Consider the following 25,819-nt stretch of genomic DNA (forward strand, 5'->3'; position numbering starts at 1 on the left):
GGGGTAAGGGAGGTTCTGACTTCGGGTCTAGGAAAAGACGAGGGGGATGTGGGAGAAACGGAGAGTAGATATGGGGTACGGAGATGATATGGGAATATCCTCAAGTAAAAGGGAATCAAAAATGGGGCCTATGATCATGAAAATAATAGACTACATGCAAATTTGTCGAGGTAAAGGGCATGCACCAGAATGGCCTTAACATCAAGGGAAAGCCCTTCATCCTGAAAATAAATGTGAAAAAATATATTTGCGTAAAAAGTCTGCAATTAACATCTTGTGCTGTGTACGTTTTCTATAGAATTCAACAAAGCCATTTCTAGCATACCCATGCAAAGACATACGTAGGGAGTGAGCAGTGCTAGGAGAGAATAGTCTCAAACTTTAAATAAAAACATGGTTCGTGTGTATTCAATCAATTTAAGTATGGCTCCCAACAAGAGACAAACCAAATTCATTGGTTGAAATCATACTTAATACACACGGAAAAATAAGCAGCAAAGTATCAGATTTAACTCGAGATGAGGATCTGTCTGCTGCAAAGGCTGGAAAAAACAGGCTGCTCGAGTCAGACCTGGATCATTTTATATCAGGAAGGGGTGGTTCAGTTTAATTAAAAGTGATGAATAATAAAAAAATGCTTAGGAGGGAAGTGGTTGTGTATTTAGCAGGGAAAGTTAACACATTCGGAGGGTTACTCCAGCCCACTGAGGCCAGATCGGAAAATATTTTAGTTTTCTTAAACTTTAAGATTTCCAACAGCAGTGTCCTTGAAGTTGTGAGTTCTTGCATAAGCAGGAATGGCAACCTTTCATGCCACGAAAAACAAGGGTTTTCAAAACAATTATCTTCAAGGACATGAAAAGGACAGCAAGGGCCAGTTTACCAATTACCGCACATTAAAGATCAGAATGAAATGGCAACATTTGCAATCACTTGATAGGAAATGCTCTGCTGCATGAAGTAGTGTCATTATAGGAGAAAGGGGCACTTGCAAAGACTAGTGATGGTAGCAGTTCTCGAGTTTACCATGGAAAGAACCGAGTCTCTACCATGGCCCAAAAATCAGCCTAGGAAATGAAATATTATACTGTAAAAAGTGTAGCTGATGTTTTACTAAATTTTTAATCACCTTATTTTCGGAACGGGTCAGACCCGAGTATGGGGTGAATGAAGCACATGGATGTAACAGATAGTGACCAGAAGCTCAAAGAGTGAGCAGACGCAACAAGACCTATATTGAGAAGCTGGGACTCTTCCCCCACAGAAGCAGCATCAAATCTTATCTTGCCATTCTGTCTCTAGTAGAATGTAGGGCAGATATGACTCGCCTACAGAAAGAGATTGCTCAGATTGCTTTTCAGAATCCTAGTAATTTAAAAGCCCATGGAACTATAGTCAATTAGAGCCCTATCAGATGATTTGCAGAGACTAAGGACTGAGGAAAGACTCTTTTGGCATATATGTATTTCTCCAATCCTTCAGTTTTACCCATTTCTAAATTCAGAGGCAGACCCCATTTTGCCAAAGAGAAATGTTGCTACACCGTGAAGAAAGTGCCTAATCTCCACTGCGCGGTTTCACCAGTTGCAAACTTGGAAAAAATGTAAACCTGTAACCTCACCAGCAAACAAAGGACATGCAAGTGAGAACTACTACACACATTAGAAATATCCTCGCCACAAAGCCAAAGGAATGTCTAAACAAAGGCCACTGAATTTTATTTTGACAGATTGTTCCTAGGATTTTTCTAAGATTAGCCCTAGAGTTATTTTTGAGATTCGGATCAAATAAACTGCCAAGGCAGACCCATGCCTAAGGAAACCATAGATACTTCTTTTAAAAGTGTGGCATAATAAATATTTATAAAACATCTGACACACTTACCAAATTGAAACTGAGCATTATCCATAAGGCGGATGGAAGCAGGTGCACATCTCTGAAAGAATAAAATATTTCATTTATTTGAATCCTTTATAAATTCAGAATTTGTTTTCATTTCTACATCAGAAACCAGGTTATATGGAATTGCTCATAGACAAATGCATACAATTCGTAAATATGCCACAACTGGAATGAACCACGTTTTAGACCCTAAAGAATGTCAAGGCTTTAAACTTGAAGGCAAGTACTCTGCATTACAACAAATATTCCCTTTTCAGAGTTCACATGCTATTACGATAACAAATAATATATTGCATGAAAGTGCTAGATCTAAAACAATTGATTCAGTCTTTATTTTTAGCTTTATATTTTATGAATTCTTATTATTTTAATTGATATTTGCCTTGCCACCTGTAGGAAACCCACCTCTCTATACACCACAATGGGGTACCCTGTGCCTCGGTCAAAGACACCCATACAGAGGCAAAGGTAGATAATACGAACGCTCTATTTTGTGGTATTGTGGGCAAGCAGTTAGTCTTATCAGAGGGTAGTGCTAAGCATTTGTTGTACACACCGAGGCAATAAATGATGCACACACTCAATGAAGTCGAGACCAGATTAGAAAAAGAACACTTCTTTTTATATAAATATTTGGACCAAAAACTTTGGATACAAGGTGAATACTTTTCGCAATATGAGAAAATCACAATAATTGCATTACCTTCAGTTATGCACAATTACACACAATATATTTCCTATGGAAGAAAAAGGCAACTGGCAAAAGTAATGCAGTACAGTTATCGTTGTGGTTATCCTTTTGGAAATCGGAAGGTTCAGGGCCTAGGTCCAAAGAGCCAAGGACTCTGGAGCTTACTGGATTTCTTGGGAAAGAAGGAACAAAGGGGCTTTGTAGCTGAAACGCTACGAAGGAAGGCAGCCACCTGTAAAAGCAAAGCAAAGAGGGACTAGCAGGCAAGTCTGAAGGCTCTCAAGGGCCCTGGGGCCATGGCAGCACAGCTGGTTCGAAGATGCCCGGGCCAGGCGGGAAGGGTGCAGTGAAGATGTGCAGCTGGGCAAAGACGCGCAAAGAAGAACCTCGCGGTCAGGGGCGGGCACCTTGAAGCGACGATTCTGGAGCTGCTGGGTCACTGGTGTTCTGATGTCCCTCGTCAGGTACTGGCTCTCTGTGAAGTTGAAGCCCACCTGGACTCAATTTGTAGTTTTTTGCGGCCGGGATTCTGGTACCCCGAGTATTGGTGCCTTTCAGCTACCGTGGGTTCTGAGGCCTCAAGATTTATTGTCGAGGCCGAGAGGACCATCCAGAGCAGGTGTACCTTTCGCTGGTACTCAGACATCAGTTGGGCTGGGGACCTGTTTGACGCTGGACCCACTTTCCTGTTTGTGGTGCCTGCAGCCTGCCTCTACCATGAGAGGATGGGGTCGTATTTCAAAGGCGGTACGGCCTTTCAAGCTTACAGCCACGGAAGGCTCTTCCAGATAGGGGGTAAGGTGTGAACACCTCTGCCCAGGACAGGTTGTTCTTGACCTCTGAGCATGCTGCTGCTCACCCCATGAGGTCAGTACTCTCTCTGGTGGCGACAGGCTGGCTTAGTGTGGTCACTAACTGTTCTAAGGGTTGGTAGGTTTCAGGGGACCCCTCTAATGGATCCTTTGTGTGCAATTTTTAATAAATCTGACACTGGAATCAGTGCAGGTTTATTAAGACGAGATGTTTGGTACCAAACATCCCATAATACAGCGAAGCCATCCTGGAACTGGGGAAGTCGTAATGACGAGTGCCAAGTTCTTGTACTCTCTATCGCTTCCCTGTTCACTTACAATATCCAAGTGTGTGTCTGTGTGTCTGTCTCTCTCTCTCTCTCTCTCTCTATCTCTCTCTCTGTGTAAAACACACACAAAATAAATCACAACAACTAGATAATTTGGTTTTATCCTTCCACTGTCGACTTGTTCGAACTCTTTATTTCACATGCTGCACTCCATGGAAGTGCATGTATTTCTTGCCCCCCCTCCACCCCCATGCTCTCTTTCAACTCTCCACTTCTTGCCTCTGATCTTCCTCATCCAGTTCCCCTCTCTTTTTTACAATTATTTTCATGAGAGCCTGACAGCTGCCAATTACCAGTGGCCCGCTCGTTTCCTTTTTATTTTTACAGTCCCATGCACAGTGTTTTCTTTCTTTCTTTCCTTATTTTTACTATCACTTTACCATTCTAACATCAGCACATCTCCCATGTCAGAATGGGAAATTAAAAATGGCCTCCATGCAACACAAGACACATGTCATGGCGCACACATCAGCCATGATGCATGCACATGCAGAGGCAGGCATCTTGGCTTGGGTTTTCTTTAACTGAAAACCCTTTGGAAAACTGACGCTCAAGCAAGTGCATGCATCATTATGCATGCAACTAATGAAACAGCATTTGCAAAGCCAATTGGCCTGATCAAAGCAAGGCCAGTTGGTTTTGCAATCTTTGTTGTAGATGCTCTTGTATCTTATGACTGATACGTGGCTAAAAGATTATTATTTTAGTCTAACAACAACAAGCTGGCCCTCTAAGCCCCCTCAATAAAAAAAAAAGGAACATGTTTTTTTTGCCTGGAGTCAAGCAGAAATGAGCGGATTGACCTGATGAAGTGAAAGGAATCAACATTATCTTGTGAATGACTATTAAAATGGTACATTTAAATTGCAAAGGAATATAGAAATTATTCTACCAGGCAAGGCATTCTTAGGGACACTGTCTCCTCTCCCATAAAGTATGTTAGTAAACTTACACAGCTGAAGAACTGTTTAATGTTCTATCCGAGCTGAACTGTCTCTTGGCTACCGAACAGGTACTCTTCTCCTCAAAGGATTTGTGTATGTAGTTACCCACCTTTTACTCAATTAAAGACAAAAATAATACAGGAAATAGGGAGTCAGACACTTTTAGCCCTCCCGTACACTCCTAAGAACCTAGAGGATTTCCCAGAAGCGGTGTGGACCTCTTTCAGAGATATGGCTGTCTAAGATGGTTGTAGCCAGTTGTCACTCAAATTCTTCATTTGACCTGCGCCTAACCAGAATTCTAAAACAGTTGACTCCAATTTTGTCCAAAGAACTGACAAATCTTTACAAAAATGGGTATGATGAAACCTTGCTGAAAAATTCAACAATGCTGTATCTGATGGACCAGAATAATTTCATGCTGATATCTCTGCTTCCATATACAGCCAAACAACGTATTGGGGAAAGAAGTCATGTCTCGTTTTTAGCACTTTCCTGAAGCCATCTTTGTTCGGGTAAGAGCAACAACTTGGTGGTCCTCTTAGCTTTAGAGGATTTGAGAGGGACCTAAATGTCATTGAAGTCAGAACTCTGATTTTGCTAGATTTATCTGCAGCTTTTGACCACAACCTTGTGTTAAAGAGTCTGACGTAATGGAGCTTAAAAGTACAGTTATATAATTGTATACGTCTTTCCTAACTAGGCAATTGAGGGGTTTGCCCTTTCCCTCAGTCTACTTGGGCACTCAAAAGATCACCTAGGGTGTCCCACAGGAATCTTTCCCTCTCTGCTACTTTTTGATTTAGGTATGAGGCCAATAAGTAAACCTCTTGACTAAAGCAGAGTCCAGATTTTATATGTATGCAGACAACACCCAGCTCATATTCAAGCCATAAGTAAATCTTTATATGCTGCCAGTGCGGGTGGGTCTGTCTGATTCTGCAGCCCTTTCTAGTGGTTTGTCCACAACAAGATGAGGGATATTGGTAAATGTCTTATAGTGAACCTAACTTAGGTGGAGAAAACGCTCACAATTGTAATCTCAGGATTTGGATGCCGTCATGCTTCTTCAATGGTGTAGATCAGCTTATATCGCCAGCAAGATTTTAAAACATTTTAAAACCCTCAGACGACAACTGTCACACTTAGAACCTCTTCTGCATGTGATGGCAGTTAACGTTCTAATACAATCCGTCTTTACTTTGAGAACAGCATATATCTGCTGCTACAGAAAAACCTTGACTAACCACCAGATGGTTCAGAATACAGCCGCAGGGGTGTTATGAGGTCATCAAAATGCACAACCACACTGCAGAAATGATGCAAAACATGTTGCTGACATCCAGTGAAGAAAAGAGCAAAGCTCAAATTCAGAGGGCTGTGTAATGCCGCTAGCTTTATAACCATCAAGATTAGAAAATATCGCCAAACTAGCTCCTGTTGATAGCTCCCACTTTGAATTTGTAAAATTTGGAAAAGGGGCTTTCTTTGTGACGGCCAAGCTGTGGAATACTTAACACCCCAAAATGCATGCTCCTTTGTCTCCTAAGCTTCCACAAGAATTAAAAACATGTATTTAATCTGTAGTTGGCTACTTTAGCAAACGCTCATATGCTACTGGTTAAAGATGTATTTATTGATATTTTTAGTTTCCTCAAATTATCACTGACGTCATCATACAGATGTCCCTCGTGAGCATGTGAAAGTGCTAGATGGCGCATATAATTAATAATAAAACACAGAATTGTACTCTCAGCTATAGGCTACAATTATGAACATGGTTGATAAACAGGTTGGATATCATTGAACCAGTAATGTCACTACTAACAGCCATTTCTGAAGGCTATATCTAACTGCTGGTTCTGCTTATTTATAATATCCTAAACACCAGACTAAAGATTTTTCAGCATGGTCCTTGGGTGTCGAGAAGTGGCTTGTGCAGATCCGCATTAACTGCGCTCCACCCTAGAAGTGACAACTGAAGCCATAAATAGGCACCACCCAGGGATGCTGATGTTAGTGCCTTCCTTTCCTTACTGTCACAAGTGGATCTGGAGCTAGCTCCTTTTTTTGTCAGTTGACTAACCTTTTTTCTTCACTAAACTTTTTCCAGTGTGCAAGGGAAATTTCACCTCTTTAACAGGTTTTAAACAATGTAGGGACTGATGCAAAAAATAATGCCTGTGACAGGATCGCCATGAGGTGTGTCTCTAGGGTCGAACCACAACTCCAAGTCATGCGGGGAGTGTGCCCTACTGAATCCAAAGGGGATTCGGGATCTTGAACCCCAGCTGTATGTTGTCAAAAAAAGCATGAAACTGCGTAAAGGCCACGCCGCTCAAAAACCAGGAAGGAGACTCACTCCTGTTTTGGCGATTTCGGGATCTGTCCTGCGACAGACCTCCAGAGTGCTCCAAGTCTTAAGGTAAGTCCAAATCAAAAAAGAAACACAAGAAGTCCAAGCGTGCCTCACCACTCTTCATCTGAGGAGATGCGAGAACGTCAAGTTGCCTCATGACCTCGCTCCCGGACAGAGGAGTCAATTCTGCAACTAATTCCGATGCACCCAGAATTTTCTGGTCCATCTCTAACAGCCTAACAAATTGAGGCATTTAAGGAGACCATGTTCTGCATTTTCTGCAGCAGACATGCCATGTTGAAGCTCAAAAGAGAGTACAGGGTAGGCTCCTTAGAAAAACTCAGTAAGAGAACAAAATTATTTACATTATTTTCATCACAATAATTATGAGGTTCAAAGACAATCACGAAAATAGGGAACCTGGGTCTTCTGCCCAGTTAAAAAAAGGCAGTTTTGGTAGGGTGGGGTTTGGGCAGGGGAGTGGTGAGACAAAGTACAGGAGGATGGTTAACTACAATAAGCCAAATGCATCGCAGCACTGTATCCTTAACTAGAGATTATTTAACATCAGTCTAAACAACCAACATACAAAAAATGATCTATTTCATTAAGGCACTGTTTACAGAAAAGAGTCCTTTTTTAGGTCGAGGACCTAAAGGCTGCGCTTGCGCAGTCTGGGGTCGGAGATTTAATGTCTCTTAGTAGTGCTGTTTAACCCGCCTCCCTGCCCCGTCTCTCCTCCATTGGCTGGCTTACTAAATGGAGGCCAGCCATTGGAGGAGAGATGCGCCACTCCAATTTAGCCCCGTCTTTTTCGGATTCGGGGGCGTAAGTTTTGCTGTTCTTTAGACAGTGACGTTGTCTGTCACTCAGAACCACAAAACCACGCCCCCGATTCCGAAAAATTCGGAAGCTTGCGGACGCCATTTTTTTCTCATCTGCGGTGAGGATCGATCGTTCCTTTAGCCCTTCTTGCTCACACACCCGGCTCTACAATCCGCAGACACCCGGTTCTGCCGCCCTTAGTTCTGCCCTCTTGCTGCCCTGTGCACACCCAGCTCTTCAATGTCTGGTTTTAAGCCCTCCCCTACCTGGGCACTCTCGGCTCTTCACTCAGTTTGCAGCGCGGCCGCCATTTTTTTCCAACTTGTTCGGGATGTCACCTCCGCCCTGCAGCACGGTGGGTAAATTGTGGTTAAAGGTCTACTTAAATGTTGGTATGATGCACTTCCTTCTACTAGGCAATGTTAATGTGGACTGCAACTGTAACTGTAACTGGGGGCATAGTTTACTCTGTGTGTGTATTCTCCTCAAATCGCTGTGGGAATTTCATTTTGCATATTGGTATGTTTGCATACTGCATTTGAACGTTCTAGTCCTTTAGGCGCTACTATTTGCTCCGCGGTGAGTGTGAGTGGGTGTTGGGGGGCGGGGCTACCCATTAACTTGCTTGGTCGGTCTTGGGTTATCATTGCGGTCTTAGTTCCCATGTTTTCAGCCTAAAATAAGGCTGCTCTTGCATGCGGGTGCTGCAGTGTGCTGTGCCTGCAGCAGCCCGAGGCGGCCAGGCGCTGGGAAGGTGCCCAAGAGCGAGGAAGCGGCCCCACCGACCTGCCATAGCCGGGGGCTGACGAGCTGGAGCTGGTACAGCTAACAGAGCGAGAGGGCAGCCGTCGGGACGCAAGGGGTTAACGCCGTCACTTGGAAGCAGACTGCCGAGGCACCGCATCCCCAGCACTGCAGCGATGATCGCCCACCAGAGACATGAGGAGACCTTCATCAATCAAAACTAACAAGGACACCTGCTTGCCGGCCCAGCGAGGCGGCCCCGGCGGCGGCGTAACACGCCAGCCTCCCCGGGCCCCCAGACACTCCCCCATACCAGAAAATGAGGCATCCCGTGCACTGACTGCCTCTTCGGGCTCCCAGCGCTCCCACCCACCAGATAATGGGGGGCCCCTGCACTGACAGCCTTCTCGGGCTCCACCGCCCACACCCACCGGAAAATGGGGGACCCCGTGCATTGAAAGCATTCTCGGGCTCAGTGCTCCCTCCCTCCCCGTAAAATGGGGGACCATGTGCATTGACTGACTTTTTAGGTTCACAGGATATCCCCCCTCCCCACCACCAATTTCCCTATAATGGGGGATCTCATGCACTGACAGCCTGCTCAGGCTCCCAGCACTCCACACCGCATAATAGGGAACCCCATCTACTTACTGCCCTCTCAGATCAGCACAGCCCCCTTACCGCACACAGTGGGTCCCTGTACATGGTTAGCTTCTCAGGCACCCTGATGTCCCCCATTCCCGCGCCACAGTTAACGGATGACTCGTGCACCGGCACCCTCCTTTATTCTCCCTGCTCCTAGGCCCGCTCCCCCTGGTTCCACCCTGCCCGGCCACATCTGCCTCTTCTCAGCGCTGTAGATAGTTGGAGATTAAGTGATTTGTCCAGAATCACATATGTTGTGCAGACGCCGAGATGGTTCCCCAGCGCCAAAGTCGCGAGCTCTGGCCGTTGCGCCACATCCTCCTCTCTTCTGCCTTTCGCCTCGCCCATGCCCTTACTTCCCTCATCATTTCTCTCCTCTTTTCTTCCTCGTGTATCTCTTTCTCTCCACGTGCTCTCCTTTCTCTGTTGCACGGCCCTCCCTCCCCCTGTTTATTCTCCCTGCTCCTAGGCCCGCTCCCCCTGGTTCCACCCTGCTCGGCCGCATCTGCCTCCAGGGTTGTGCGAGGGGGTCATCAATCTTAGGGCTGACATTTGAGGGGGGCGCTTTCTGGATCTTGAGCCTGAAATACTCGCTATAAGGTACGGATCATCCAGGATGGAACAGTAATGCGAATCTTAAAATGTGACCGATATTTGATGAGCCCCACAAAGTGGAACTCTCTCACTACCTCACTCTCTATCTCACTACCTCACAACTTCACTCTCTCTAACTCACTACCTCACTCTCTCTCTTTCTATCTCACTAACTCACTTTCCCTCTCTTTCACTACCTCACTCTCTCTCTATCTCACTACATCACAACCTCACTCTCTGTTTCTATCTCACTACCTCAGAACATCCCTCACTACCTCAGAACATCCCTCTCCCTCACTACCTCACTCTTTCACTACCTCACTCTCTTGGTCTCTCACTACCTCACTCTCGATCTAACTCACTCTCTCTCTCACTACCTCACTCTCTCTCTATCTCACTACCTCACTCTCTCTCTATCTCACTACCTCACTCTCTCTCTCACTACCTCACTCACTCTCTGCTAATGCAATAGGTCTCGCATATGCAAGCAATTAAGCTATTGCCAATATAAATGACAATGCCATTTATTTAGGGATACAAAAAAAAATAATGAGCAATGCCAACAGCTCTACCTATAATATTGCCAAGACCATTGCATTGTAAATGCTTGTTGTTTTTTCATTGAAACAGGAAATTTTAAATGTTTTAGCCAGTCCTCAAAGAGCAAGCCAGACATACTGGTTTTGCCCATGTTTGCTAAACATGTTGCTATCTTTATATATATTTTTTTGTTCGAACCACGTCCCTTGAAAAGACAGTAAAGTTCGATGATTTTCCCGTCTCTAGAAGTGTACAGGACTACATTTGAGTCCTTCCGGGCCCTGCCTCGAAAGTAATTATCTCTAGTATTTGTTACATATAATAAAAAAAGTATCAGCAATCTCAACAGGCTGCACTCTAAGGAGCTCAGTCCCTTCAGATGATGATACTGGCGTAATGGAGGAACAAATTAGTGTTCTTGGCTTAATGTCCCCTTAGGAGTCTCACTGCATTTGCACTAAGACTGGTTTGGCCTTCCCAGTGTCAGGTACTCTTTGGAGTCTTGCTGGAACGAATGGTGTAGGCCATGGCAACTTGCTTACTGCCTTTAAGCGTGTTTTGGGTGATATGTTGTCCTTTATTGGTAGCGTGCATAGCCCCATTTACATGGTGAAGTGGGTCGGCTAAGTCTAATGGCTCTGTGCAAACACTCCTGCAATGGTAATATCCTTTATAGACTAGTAGGCTCTGGATACATAGGAATCAGTGTTTCAAAAGCACATGTGTTTATGCGATAATAATACATTTTTCCCTGTGAAATGACATGAGATAATATATTTCAATTATGAAAGAATGTAATAAATCAAAAAAGATGAATCACTAACAGATACTGGGTGGCTTGCTACATCATTGGGGTTACTCCTTTGCAAGGACACTCATGATGGTAGGCGGGTTGGGTTCACCTTAGAAGTCTTGGAATCTTTTGCAGAGTTAAAAAGTAGGATAGAGAATGGAGGGTCTCAAAATTACCTGTTCAAATTATATTAGGACAGTTGTGACTAAACTCGCTTTACTAAGTATTGAGATCTCTACACAAGATTAAAACCACAAAGAAGTGGTTGGGGGAGAATGGTGAAAGTCGAACGTGTGGCTGCTAAAAGAAGCATCAACTGACTATCATATCCTATCCCTATCGATTTATTTAGCTCTGTGTGTTTTTGTTTCCATATTTTTTTGATTCGAAGGATTGGTTACCTGCTCTTGTATTTATGAAGTATATGGTATCACCTTACACCTATTCGCAAGGCATCATTTATTAGTCATGCAAATATGAAAGATATTATGTACCACATCAGAGTCAGTTCATTCTACAATTCTTCAGGCATGTTGTATTGAATCCAACATGGTGAGAGGTAAAGCATACCTTTCAACATTTTGGCTCACTAGTCATATCGCACTGACTGGTACTTCACATAATATTTTAATGGTGCATGTGGTTGTCCTAAAGAAGACTAATGTTAAGCAGCAGAGTTGGCCACAATGTCGAAGCATTACAAACTTTGTGACTGAATCAGATTTTTTTGCTAAAGAGACATTAAGACTAATAACGAATTGGTCTATGATTAATTTTTGTTGCTCCAGCTAAATGTAATCTAAGGGAGTTATTTTTCAATTATATTGTCTCTGCTTTCACAGCTCATGTGCACTGATGTGTAGCACATATTTAAAGCACATTTAGTACATATATGATTTCATTCGTATACTAATACACTTTGGATACATTTTGATGGCAGTGAGTTTGCCTAGTTCTTTTCAATAGCTTTTTTTATTCCACCAGATATACATTCATGTGTATACGGATACTGTTAAATGTGCATTGAATGCAGCAGCAGCTCCTCCGCTAAGGCAGAGGAGCGTCACCCCACAGCTTTTGAGCAGTGGCTAAAAATATATATATATATATATATAATAATAACAGTTATTATCATTTTATTTTTCCAGTTTATGGGGCAAGGTAGGCTTGGCTATGTCACAGTCAGCAGAGAGGAGTGGTGGGCATTTAAGTGGGCATGACCGCTCGGCCCAGCCAAACAGTCAGGCGCACTTTGCATGCTCCCCACCGGGCTGTAATGCACAGCCTGGTGAGGAACAGGCACAGGCTCCCACTGCCTGTCTGAGCGCTGAACCACAGTGCTCAGACCAATCATAGCGCTGCATTTTAGCATTGTGATGGGCTGGGGGATCCGGTTTGTGCTTCCTACTTTCAGCAGGAACAGAAAAAAATGACATGAGGCGAGGCAGCGGTCTGGGAGAAAGCCAAGTCATTTAAAAAAAGAGATAAAAATAAATCTATGCCACACCCCACCAGTACTACTTTGTGGCAGCCACCATTGATTGAATGACTCTGAAGGAACCACTGTACTATTTGCCTAGGTTCCTAGAAATATGGATTAGCTCATGTTACTTCACAATTCGCTCATACTGCTGGCACAGGCCTTCATTGACCCATAATATTATTTTACTTTTTTATGCATGTTGACAACCAGCCACCCCTTGCTCCATCCTCCTTTCACAAAAAAAAAACGAACTGCTATTTCACCCATACAACAATTTACTGCATACAAAGAAGTGGTGCAGCACACGCTGCTTAGGGGTCAAATAGTTGTTTTTTTGTGAATCGTATAATTTACTATTCCAACTCCAGTCCCCGCAACAGTAGGAAAAGCGTTGGACTATAAAGTCCAACGCTGATTTACCCAAAGCATGTCGATGTAACAACTTGTTCAGGCACATTTGTTGTCCCGCCCGCGTTGCAAAAGCAACGCTTGTTCCGCGGTTGTGCTTTTTGCTGTTTCCGGCAGTGAATGTGAAAGTAATGTAAACCACCTAAAAACTGGTGCAGTATACAGTGACCAATGACGCAACAAACATCCCCACGAGGCAGCCAGACTAGTTGAAAAAGTAAAAGACCACGTCTCATTGACAGGACGCTGCATGCTTTGGCCCCCGAGCCAGAGGAGTATCTGGTTTAAGGTAATAGGTAAGGTACACAAGGAAAGGTACCCCCCTTCCTATAGAGCTGCTCTATACCCTGCGCCTACTTGTTATTCCGCAATACAGGAGGGCTGGATGGACTGGCCATTCTTTAAGAGCACACTGTCGCAATTTGTGGATGAAATTCATTACCACTGGATGTAAACAAATCGAAGATAACACTTTAACAACAAATGAAAAACCAGTCTCTTCTATTAATTATTTTTGGTTTTCAGTTCTGATTTTCATTTCATTTAACTAGAACCGAGTTTACCTTCATAACATTAACACCGGAAAGCAATTTCGACAGCAGGGTTCTCAATAAATTATTTTCAATTTAGTTGAGTTCAATCCTGTAAATAGGAGCCTTATAAATGATTAAGGACATACTTGAATAGTCTTTTGTATCGATTTTCATAGCCATCAAATGGTTTTTTTTTGCATACTGCAAAATGCTTTTTCGTGTGAGTTTTAATGAGTAATTGGTTTCATTCATTTCTAGAGTAGCATGGAATATGTAGAACCCTTTTTCGGTAACCCTTTTTAAGGGCACCATTACGAGTGGGGAGGTGCGGGGGCGTTTAAATTTGCAGGAGTCAGAACTACAGGGGCAGGGGGTCGCTAATTCGGGCGATCATTCGTGCCTTGCACTGCGCGGTCCTAAAAAAAATTCTGACCATAACTTGAGTTGACATACAGCACTGGGATTTGTCACCCCCACGGCCGCAGGTCCCCCCCCCCCCCTCCCCAATCCTGGACATTCGTGTGCGCGTCGATGCCTCGTGCTCTCTGGCGAATGTAGCGCTGGGAAGCCGTGGAAAAGATGAGGTGCGGATTCGACACCCAGTACAGCTCCTAATCGAGTGGGGTTGTATTTCCCACGGCCATATCTGCCTTACAATCCATGCATCGCGTTCCCTAGTTTTCTCGAAACAAAGCATACCGCACATTCGGATGCTTGCTGGCAGGCCACTGTGGACCCCAGAGTGACCAGGCCTACTCTCCACACCGATAACGGTCAGATGTTCTAGGACAGTCTATTCATAGCAAACACTTTACCTTCACAAGTTTAATGTTACCAGATATAGATCTATTTTTGGACAGCAAACACTCTAAAGCGATATCCTTTCAAGATTAATTTTACCAGACAATGATCTGTATTTGGAGAGGCAATAACTCATTACAGCGGTACCCATTCAAAAGTAATTTTACCAGACACGGTTCTGTATTTTGGGGAGGCAATGGCTCTAATTCAAGCCACCGATTGCATCGGGTTCCCCTTAAGCATCAAAACATAGATGGGATGGATAGCTTCCTACCTTGGCATCAGGCTGAGGGGCCGCGTGCCCACACATGAACCACAGACAGAACCAGCTTTGGGAATATTGCCAACCAAAAGGAAACAACACAGCTTACTTTGCCTTGCATTTAATTATCGTGAGAAGTGCTTATTTTCTGATGGCAGTCCTGATACCGCGGCCTCGCCAGCGGCAGCTGTGCAAACAGATTGTTTTAGAAATGTAAATGATAGCCCTGGTAGCTGTGCCACAGAAAACAAGGAAGCAGCATGGGCAAGTTTCACTCCTTATTTCCCATGTCAGAATATCCGGGATGTCATGTTAAGGGCACAGCGGCAGCTCTCATACATGACCTGTGTTCACCCACTGCAGAGGGAACATGTTCAGCTCCAGTGCACTGCACGATGGTGCGCCACAAGTTTTTACTATTACACATGGGGGGCATTTTCACACATGCATGCGCTCACATTCACGAGAATTGCTGTTTTTAATTTAGTGTAAACCGATCAATTGTTTAGTAAAAGGAACATATACAAAATGTATGAAATATACATTTGAATTGTCTTCTTACACGAATGTTGTACAACACAAGTGCAAATGTGTCCAAGATTGTATGCATTAGCAAATGTATATTTGTGCTTGTTCAGTTCAAACGTAAGTCGAAGAAGTGCTGTGAAGGTGGGACCCAAACACTGAAAACCCTCTTTAACATTTCAGAACTCATTCAAATATTCTTCCTTAAACACACACAAATCTGACTTTTAGTCACAAATCTGATTTATAGCATGGAAAATTGCTCTAAAAACATAGAACACAAAGTTCAGGTCATGAGGGCGATCACTGTTATTCTGCATGGATGACGCCCTCTCAGCAGCGCCTCCTCTGGAGACACCTCACATTTCACTCAGAGGCGAACTGAATGAAAAGGGGGGCCCTCGGCCCCCCCGCACGCATGGCGGCGCGGCGACCGTCGCCCCCCTCTTCCCCCTTGAGGTCATTCGGCGGTGGGGGCGTGCCCTGAGGGGGTGCGGCCCACCGCCGATTGGCCGGCGGCCCTCCTGACCCGGATTCAATTTAGTGGGTCTGGGTCAGGGGGGACGGGCGATAGGAGGGGCCGACCGGCCCCTCGGGAATAAGAGGTAGGGAGCGCCCAGGAGACCCCCTTGTCCCTGGACGCTCCCTCGCTGAACGTCGTGCCCCGCGTTCGGGGCTTCTTTGTTTTTGTAATTTTTCCGCTTTCTTTTTCAGGCGTAGCCAAGCTGTCCCGGGAGTTAGCCGCGTGGAGCCAGCCGTCGGGGGATCGCCAGGATCGGCATCGGCCAGGGACGCGAGGCGGAGTTAGCCGCGTGGAGCCAGCCGTCGGGGGGATCGCCAGGATCGGCATCGGCCAGGGACGCGAGGCGGAAGGGGAGACTTTCTCTTTCTCTGCAGGGTCATCAACGAGGGACACGAGGCGGCAGAGGTATTCCCGCCGAAGGGACGAGGGAAAGAGAGGCGCCAGCCGATTGTGTGCAGAATCGGAGAAGGTATTTGTTGGCGCGTGGGAGGGCAGGGACGGGCAGCGGGCCGGCTGCAACATACCGAGTCACGTCGGAGGGGTGCTCCGGGACTCGAAGAGCGATACAGGCTGTATTTGCAACCGCATGTTTAACGCGGCATAAAGAAAGGTTTGAGGGCGCCACACGGGGAAGTGAGCGGCTGTTTTGGTGACGATACAGGCTGTATTTGCAACCGCATATAGAACGCGGCAGAAAGAAAGGTTTTTCCCGCCACTTGAGCAGAGCGGAGAGGTTGTTCCAGCATCGCGTCTTGAGCTAAGCAGGGTCGACCAGGGCAGGACCTGGAGGGGAGACCCGAAGATAGTGGGGCTTAATTTCTAATCTAAAAAACGTGCAAATATCATACAAGTATTAAGCTGTCTTGTGAAGTTTAACGAATGCTACTGGACAACTGTTCTCTTTACATAATTGTTGCTAAAAGATAAAGCGAAGTGCCCTGTGTACAATTGTATGGTAAAACGAGGGGCCATTGTTATTGCTTTAATTAATTGATTTATTGTTCATGTCATTGCACAAGGTGTACAGTGCATGGGAATAAGTGCAGTTCCTGGCCTTGAAGGAGGGTAGTTTTGAATTTTGCTGATATACTGTGTTTTGGTGGCACACAGCATCAGTGAGGTGGACAGGGGAGTTTCAATTGTCCTTTGTTTTGGAACTGCTCCTGCTTTTATTACATGATGATAATACATTTCTCAATTCCAGGCAATTTTTAACGACATCAATTCACCCGCGGACAGGACCTAAGGGCATTCAGCACGCACCGTGGTGGGGACTGGGACCGCAGATCACTATCGTCGGCGAGGACGCGGGACTGGTCGGTAAGAGGGGTACGGGGGGCTAGCATTCATTGCTCCAGGTGGCCGCCGGGTGGGTCTACATTAGGTTTACTCACCCCCTTACATAAGCGGACAAGCCGCTAGTGTTGCGGTCGCCGTTGCATGGTGCTGAAAGCCCCGTGGTGACCCTCCATCAAAAGGTACACAGAGTTGGCCTGTTGTGATATTGTGAGAGTAGGCTGCTGTTGTTGGGGGTAGCATCATGCAGGTCCACGGGGTGGAAAGAAGGGGTCCAACATGGAGGCTATGATGCGGGCCATGATGCGTGACATGAAAGAAATGAAACAGCAGCTAGGGAAAGTAAATGAGCTGGAAGCGCGGTTTAATGAGAACATGGTGACGCCCCAGGTCCATCGGGTAGGCCTATTCGCAAGAGGGTTGCACCAGTGCCAAGGGGGGATTTTATCACCTCACCTACGAAGTCTAAGTCCAAGAGACCCAGGGATGACACCCCCACCCCAGGGCCAGTAGAGCCGGTACCTTCCGTGCCGTCGGCGGTCGTGCCACCCCCGCATATACCTATGCCTACACCCCTTGCCCCCGTGGTGCCGGTGCCTGTAGGTCAACCAGTAGACGCTGGGCCTGCTTCCCCACCGGTGCCCACAATCCCGGGTACAGGTGTGCCACACCCGGCACCCGCCCTGCCAGCTGTGTCGGTACCACAGGGCATAACCCCAGTGGTACCTGTTGTCCCTGTGGGTAATTTCGAGTCAACGCCCCCTGAATTGGTATCCCAGATAACGGCCTTGATGCCATGGCTCCAAAGAGGGGGAGCTTTCCCGAATTCTGCAGACCATGCAGCAGAGGCGGCGAAGTTTGTGGATAAAATCAGATTGGCGGCGGTCGCCAACAGTGTTGTCTTGCCAGTATCTTCTCCCCTTGCAGGTCCAAGTGTTCCCCAGCTGGACGGATTGAATGGGCAGCCGCCCCCGGTGCCCGCACTTGGTAAGGAAGTGGCGTTGCCGCTCTTGGGGGACGGTGTTGTACCCTCCAGGAGCGAGAATCTGGCTCAGCATGTGTCATTAGCTGTGAAAGAGATGATTTGGGCGGATAAATACGTGTACATTTACTCTTTGTTGTTAGATAATAAGGAAATGGAGCAGGCAAAAGCACTAAAGGAGTGGATGCTCCCAAGTGAATGGAGGGCGCAGTGTACTAGATTTAGGGTTGAGGAAAATCTCAACAACTGGATGCAAGCATGGGCTGTATTCACTGCAGTTAAAGCGGAGCGTCCTCCAGATTTACAGGCAGCATTGGCATGCTACTCGAGCAGGATTGTGGGGTGGAGTCAACAGTATTCTGGGGAAGCATGGAAGGGTTATGATGTCAATTTCAGGAAGGCATTGGAATTCAACAGATCATTGCCATGGGACACGGTAGATTCCATGGCTTGGCACAAACAGTTCTCCGATACTGCACCTCCCCCTCAGTTCGGTGCGGGCAAGGTGTTCACTAGACCGCATCAGCCCTTTCGGCCCCCCCAAACGAGTGAGGTACCTGGGAAGTTTAGGGCAGGTGGGCCAGAGAAAAAAGGGGTGTGCTGGGATTTTAATAGGCGCACCTGCACAAGGGCCGCATGTAAGTTTATGATTAAATCAAAAAGAGACTAGCTCAAGTTACTTTTAGGGGAGGGGGAAGACTCTGATATGTTTTGTCACGGAGTGTGAACACCCAGCAGGTGTGTTCAAAAAGCCCTCACCCACCAACCTGGTTGGTGGCATGCTTCATCATCGGGCCCACCTAGTGGCACCTAGCGTGCCCCGGGTGTGCTTCAACGCCTGACTACAGCGGAGCTGGTATTTTACTGAGTGTGCGGTGAAGATAGTTAAGGAAGTGATGTTAAAACGGCTGAACGGTGGTCCCAGTACCCGAAGGTAAAATTAGACTTTAATACCTGGGCCTCCGTCAGCGGTTAAAAATAAGGCAAGGGGATGTAAGAGGCGAGTTACGACCTCTCACATCCAATGGGTCAACATGTTTCAGCCAGTGCCTTATGACTAGACTGGCTTTCTTCAGGACCTAAAATAAGTGAGTGCAAATTACCTAGTGGGGGTGTAGGGGAGACTATGTGTCTACACGCCCTAAAGTGTATCTACGTGTGAGAGGGGGATTCCCTTCTCAAGACCACCTGTACACATAACATGGAAGGACAAAACAAAACAAAACATACAGGGAGAAGGTAGAGTCATTAGGATGTACAGTTTTACGCACATCTGATGCCGTCACTATAGCGAGTGATGGTGGGCTATAGGCGGCTATGGTGTGATGGTATTGGTGGTACCATCACAGTGGGAATCGCACTGATAACTCGAAAGTGAGGTGTTTTAAGAGACGGAGTAAAACAGGGTGCATTAGTGAAAATGCGGCGCAAGGAGGGATTCTTACGCAAGTTATTTGCTCAGTCTGACCTCAAGGTTGGGAGGTGGCAAAAGGCTTGACCCTGGGGGGACAAACATTTACCATACTGATTAGGGAGACCTGTTAGGAAAGAAAATAGCGCTTACCAGGAGTCATGATGGTGGTTTCTCACACTCACAGTACTTCTGGGTTGAGCCTGCTCTGGACCTGTAGTGCCTCCTTCGCATACCGGTGGGGAATGAGTGTTTTCCCAGGTCTTAAGTACTCTTGTTAATTGGTCTAATTAAGTGCACCTGTGATGGAGGGCAATGGTGAAAAGACTCACAGGCCTGAGTCATGCTGCCTGGAGTAAGTATGGGCGCCTTAGGTGCGCGCGCGCTGTAACGCCCTGTCGCGCTGGGAGGCATCGTTATGGGCCACTCGGGAACCACCCAGGCGCTCGCGTCTATAGTTAGCGCATGCGCGATAGGACCAAGTGCAAGCTCCCCAGGGGAACGCCCTGGAGGGTAGTGTTACTTGTACGCGCATGCAAGTTTAGACATGCATGTTCCTCCTGTGGGCACCCCTCTCATCCAGAAACTACCTGTAGGTCCAAGCAAGGTAACACAGGTCAGAGGGGTAGGGGAAGGCCATTATAATTCAAACAGGTTAGGCCCCCCCACACCAGTGGATGTGGCGGCAATGATTCCATGGTTGAACAGATACCCAGACCACACATCGGCCACCCTACTCCAAGAAGGTTTTTCTAAGGGTTTTAGGATCCCGGCCGGGGGATACACAGGCAGTGCGCACTGTAGGAATCAATTGTCAGTCAAGCACAATCCGGCTGTTGTGGCCGCCAAAATTGACAAGGAGCTTTCATTAGGCAGGATAGCTGGCCCTTTTTCTGAAGTGCCAGTACCCAATTTTGTATGTTCCCCACTGGGAGTTGTCCCTAAAAAAGAGAAGGGGCAATTCAGATTGATTCATAACCTATCAGCACCTAGGGGGACGTCACTGAATGATGCCATTGACGAGGGTATCTGTAGTGTTAAGTACGCCTCTTTTGATCAGGCTGTTAACTTATTACAGGCCACGGGACCCGGGGCGCTGATGGCGAAATCAGACATAGAATCAGCCTTTCGCCTCCTCCCAGTCCACCCGGCGGACCAGCATCTTTTAGGTTTCACCTTTGGGGATAGGTTCTACATGGACAAATGCATGCCTATGGGATGTTCTATTTCTTGCGCCTTTTTTGAGATGTTTAGTTCCTTTCTTGAATGGGCCATGAGACAAGTGACGGGCCATCAAGGGGTCATGCATTACTTAGATGATTTCCTCTTCCTCGGTACAGCGGGATCTCAGGAGTGCGCACTGGCATTGCAGGAATTTTGCGTGCTCATGCGGGCTTTTGGGGTCCCTCTTGCGCCCGGGAAGACTGTGGGCCCGACCACCTGCTTAGAATTCCTGGGCATCGAGATTGACTCAATGGAGGGATGTTTTAGATTACCTAAGGACAAGGTGTGCAAATTCAAGACATCGCTACAGTTATGCCTCCGGAAGGAGAAGGTCACTTTGCAGCAATTACAAGAGGTGGTAGGGCAATTGAATTGCGCACTGAGAATCATCCCCATGGCTCGCCCTTTCTCTCGCTCCATCTCCCACGCGATGAGGGGGCTGAGGGAAAAGCACCACCGCACGCGCCTATCGTCTGAAATTCGCCAGGATATGCTTATTTGGATGGCATTCCTGGAGGACTTTAACGGTAGGGTGGTCTGGCCCGGCCCGCTCACAACATCGGCGGAGTTGGGACTATGGACTGATGCGGCCGGTAGTGTGGGCTTTGGCGCCATCCTAGGGAACAGGTGGGTCGCTCAAAAGTGGCCAGAAGAATGGAAGACATGGGGTCTCATCAGCAACATTGGCTTCCTTGAACTCTTCCCAATATGGGTGGCACTGATGGTCTGGCCCGAACACCTATGTAACCAATCAGTGGTGTTTTGGTCAGATAACATGACGGTGGTGGAATGTATCAACCAGCAGGGGGCGCGGTGTCCTTTCATACTTCGTCTGATCAAAGAAATTGTTCTGCGGTGCCTTAAACTGAATGCTAATTTTAGAGCCAAACATGTCCCTGGTATTTTAAACAATGCGGCTGACTCCCTTTCTCGCTTCAAAATGCAGGTTTTCAGGGAGCATCTTCCCACAGCAGACCCCTCGCCAGCACACTTCCCAGCAGTACTTTGGCAGATTGGTGCCCCAGATTACAGGACCTCGTGGTCGCTAGCCTAGCCCCCAGGACCAAGACGGCTTACGAAGGGGCGTTTCTGTCTTATTGTTCTTTCTTGGGGCCACAGTGGGAAGCGCTTTGGGCGAAGGAGGATGGCTTTGCAGCCTATTTAGAATGGATGCATAAGGAGGGGCGCTCGGTGGCAGCGGCGACCAGACATAGGGCAGCAGTGTCATTCTTCGCTCAAGCTAGGGGCTTCCGGGATCCCACTAATACCTTTATGATACGTAAGGCTTTAAGGGGATGGCGCCGTATTCAGGGCCACCAGAAGGATAAGAGAAAGCCCATTGGATTGGCCCGGCTAACAGCCGTACTGGGCACGCTGGAGACTGTTTGTAACTCGGAGTGGGAGGTGCTTCTTTTTAAGGCGGCATTCTCCCTGGCATTCTATGGGGCGCTGAGAATTAGCGAACTTGTGACAGGTTCCAAGTCAGACCTACTAGGCGGCTTGCAAAAGGCTGGTGTGACGATAAGGGGGGACACCATGTGGGTGAATATCCAGAAATCAAAAACCGACCAAGAAGCTAGGGGTCACACCATAGTTCTGCAACGGGCCCCCGCCAACCCGTGCTGCCCGGTGAGGCACGTAGAATTATTCCACGGACTATTGGTAGGTTCAGCGGGCAGGGCATTGCTCTGTCACGCCGACGGGAGCCCCTTGACCAGGTATCAATTCAGGAGAGTGTTGGAGATGGGGGTTAGGAAAGCAGGTCTTGACCCTAAAGATTTTGGCTCTCATTCCTTCAGGATTGGGGCAGCAACTGAGGCGGTGGCGGGGGGCCTCCCGGTGGAAAGAGTGAAGACAATTGGGAGATGGTCTTCAGAATGCTATAAACGTTATGTTCGGATTGACATGCTATGATTACTTGTCACTCACGCCTGGTCTCTTTCCGCTCTCTTACAGTTTCTCAGACCTGTTACGCAGGGGAGGAATTTGTCGTCGGGCACCGCCAATATTCACCAGCACGGAGCGGCGACCAGGAAATAACGAAGAACACTGTCTGGATTGTTGGTCATTCATATGTGAGGCGAGCAGAATGTGTCTTCCTGTCAGGTGACAAGAAGAAAAGGGCGGCACAACTAGGGTTGGACATCATGTTCTTTGGCAGAGGGGGGTTATGTCTTCACGAGTTTAGGGGATTCTTCCAAGGGCTGTTAGCACGCCAGCAATCTCCACCGTCAGTGGTGATACTTCACCTTGGGGAGAATGATTTTGGCAACACTGGGCAGGCGCATTTTGATTGAGGAGATTATCTCAACGGCGGGTTGGATGGCTAGGATCTGCCCCGGGTGCACACTAGTATGGTCACAACTCATACCTCGACTACAGTGGCGGGGGGGACATTCGGTCAGGGCGTTGAATCACTCGGTAAAGAGGATCAACACACGGTTGGATAGGTTGTTTCGGACCCCCTTGTTACAGTCAATACCTCATGGGTGCATCTGGGGTCACAAGTATTACTTGAAGGACGGGGTGCATTTGACAGAGGAGGGTAATGTCCTTTGGTCTGACAATATCTGGGCCTGGCTAGAGGGTTTTGAAAGGAGGAGGGTGTCCTAAGGCAGGGGCTAGAGGGGGAGGCCAGATCGTCGGTTAACAATGCTGGCCTGTGGCGGTAAGGTCATTATCGGTGAGCACATATTTGAGGTCTGAGGGGGCGGGCATCATCCTATGGAGGTTCCCGCCCAGGGGGAGGGGCCTGCGGGCCACTCCCAGAACTCCAGGGGCAAGGTAATAGGCAAAGGAGCGCGGGTAGGAGTAGTTCACGCTTTCCTTAGGCTGGTAGCCACCCCGCGCGCGTGGACTCATGACGCCACCGGCGCAGAGTAAGGGCCCTCCTTTAGTGGGTAAATGGAGTTTAGGGCGTAGACCGGGCAACTCCCGGGGTAACACTGCGCATGCGCACTTCTAGGGGGGAGGCGCAGCTTGTAGGACTTGACACCGGTAGTGACCCTGCCATATGGCCAGAAATGTACAAAAATCAAGTTTAGGATGTTTAGTTTAAGCTAGGAACAACATGTATTAGAGTTTTGTTAAGGTCAGGCTCTCAAACTTGTTGATAAGAATTGTATAATTAAATGTCCTGCTGATTTTTGTATTCATTGTTGATTATGCAATTAAAACCTTTTTTAATTTCATACTTTAATAAATACGGCCGGGCGACTAGCGCCCGCCTTCCAAAAAGTAAAACACGTCTCGTGTCCACGTTCCTGGGTGTTGGGTGCCGGATTGGGGGGGAGGCGGCAGCTAGTCGCTGACCATGTGAAAAGGGGGGGCCCTCGGCCCCCCCGCACGCATGGCGGCGCGGCGACCGTCGCCCCCCTCTTCCCCCTTGAGGTCATTCGGCGGTGGGGGCGTGCCCTGAGGGGGTGCGGCCCACCGCCGATTGGCCGGCGGCCCTCCTGACCCGGATTCAATTTAGTGGGTCCGGGTCAGGGGGGACGGGCGATAGGAGGGGCCGACCGGCCCCTCGGGAATAAGAGGTAGGGAGCGCCCAGGAGACCCCCTTGTCCCTGGACGCTCCCTCGCTGAACGTCGTGCCCCGCGTTCGGGGCTTCTTTGTTTTCCCACCCACCATCCCTTGGAACAAAGTCTTGAGCAGTGTTATGTCGGGTTTAATGGTAAGTTTCGAAGGTACGGACCACAGGAGAGAGTGGGCTGTTGGTGTATTTTGTGATGTGTTTGTTTAGGAATTTTTCCCCCTTTTTTAGCAAAATATGTGTGAAGTGAATTGTATTTGAAGCTACGTGTCTTTAGGCCTTTTTTCCCTTTGTAGCTATACGTTGATATTGTCATTTGGCGAAACATGTGTGAAGTGAATTGTATTTTAATGCCATGTGTTGTTAGGCCTTTTTCCCTTCAAGCTATACGTTGATACTGTTATTTATTAGCCAGTGTAGCTGTCCTTTAGAATTTTTTCCCATAGGTCGTCGTATTTATTAGGTATGGGGCATGCGGTAAGGTCATTATCGGTGAGCACATATTTGAGGTCTGAGGGGGCGGGCATCATCCTATGGAGGTTCCCGCCCAGGGGGAGGGGCCTGCGGGCCACTCCCAGAACTCCAGGGGCAAGGTAATAGGCAAAGGAGCGCGGGTAGGAGTAGTTCACGCTTTCCTTAGGCTGGTAGCCACCCCGCGCGCGTGGACTCATGACGCCACCGGCGCAGAGTAAGGGCCCTCCTTTAGTGGGTAAATGGAGTTTAGGGCGTAGACCGGGCAACTCCCGGGGTAACACTGCGCATGCGCACTTCTAGGGGGGAGGCGCAGCTTGTAGGACTTGACACCGGTAGTGACCCTGCCATATGGCCAGAAATTTACAAAAATCAAGTTTAGGATGTTTAGTTTAAGCTAGGAACAACATGTATTAGAGTTTTGTTAAGGTCAGGCTCTCAAACTTGTTGATAAGAATTGTATAATTAAATGTCCTGCTGATTTTTGTATTCATTGTTGATTATGCAATTAAAACCTTTTTTAATTTCATACTTTAATAAATACGGCCGGGCGACTAGCGCCCGCCTTCCAAAAAGTAAAACACGTCTCGTGTCCACGTTCCTGGGTGTTGGGTGCCGGATTGGGGGGGAGGCGGCAGCTAGTCGCTGACCATGTACCTTGGAGCAGTTTCACACTTGACCAGTTGCAAGGGTTTCAATGATTTGAATGCTGGCGAATCACATGACCACATAAATAACCCACACACTGGTCCTTTTAACCTGGCCCTGTCAGGCCGGGTCCAGCAGTGTGCACATACCACATTCCTGTAAAGCGCCCTGTTAATCAGGGGCACTCAACAATAGGTGAAAAGTAATAGTGTCAGGGTACACAATACATCGGTTCAGTACAAATTCAATCTGCCTGAAATAGACCTGGTATGTAACACGTCCCCCAACTGTAGAGGCAAGACAACCCACTGACAACAGCAAGTGTTTCTGTGATCATTTATTTTTAACAAAAGTCTCTTTTTCACATCCCAAATTGCCAGATGAATTCACGTATGGGTGAAAAACTAGTATGTCGCAGTGAGTAAAACGCTCAACATTGACTGTTGATATTGTCGTGCCTTCCCCTCAATCATTACAGGAGCCGGAGAGTATGGTTCCATACATCTTTATTCATCCATGCTTTGTTCCTAACTGCCCCTCG

General features: G+C 47.3%; 1 protein-coding gene across 1 annotated transcript in view; it reads right to left on the bottom strand.

Moving 5' to 3' along the window:
* Window positions 1-25,819, bottom strand: part of AGPS (alkylglycerone phosphate synthase) — a 732,223-nt gene that overhangs the window by 305,279 nt on the left and 401,125 nt on the right. The window contains exon 12 of the mRNA XM_078681513.1: window positions 1,885-1,936. Coding sequence (XP_078537639.1) covers window positions 1,885-1,936 — 52 coding nt within the window. The remainder of the gene's footprint in view (window positions 1-1,884; window positions 1,937-25,819) is intronic.

This window comes from Lissotriton helveticus, chromosome 3_1 (genome assembly GCF_964261635.1).
Source record: "Lissotriton helveticus chromosome 3_1, aLisHel1.1, whole genome shotgun sequence".
NCBI lineage: Eukaryota > Metazoa > Chordata > Amphibia > Caudata > Salamandridae > Lissotriton > Lissotriton helveticus.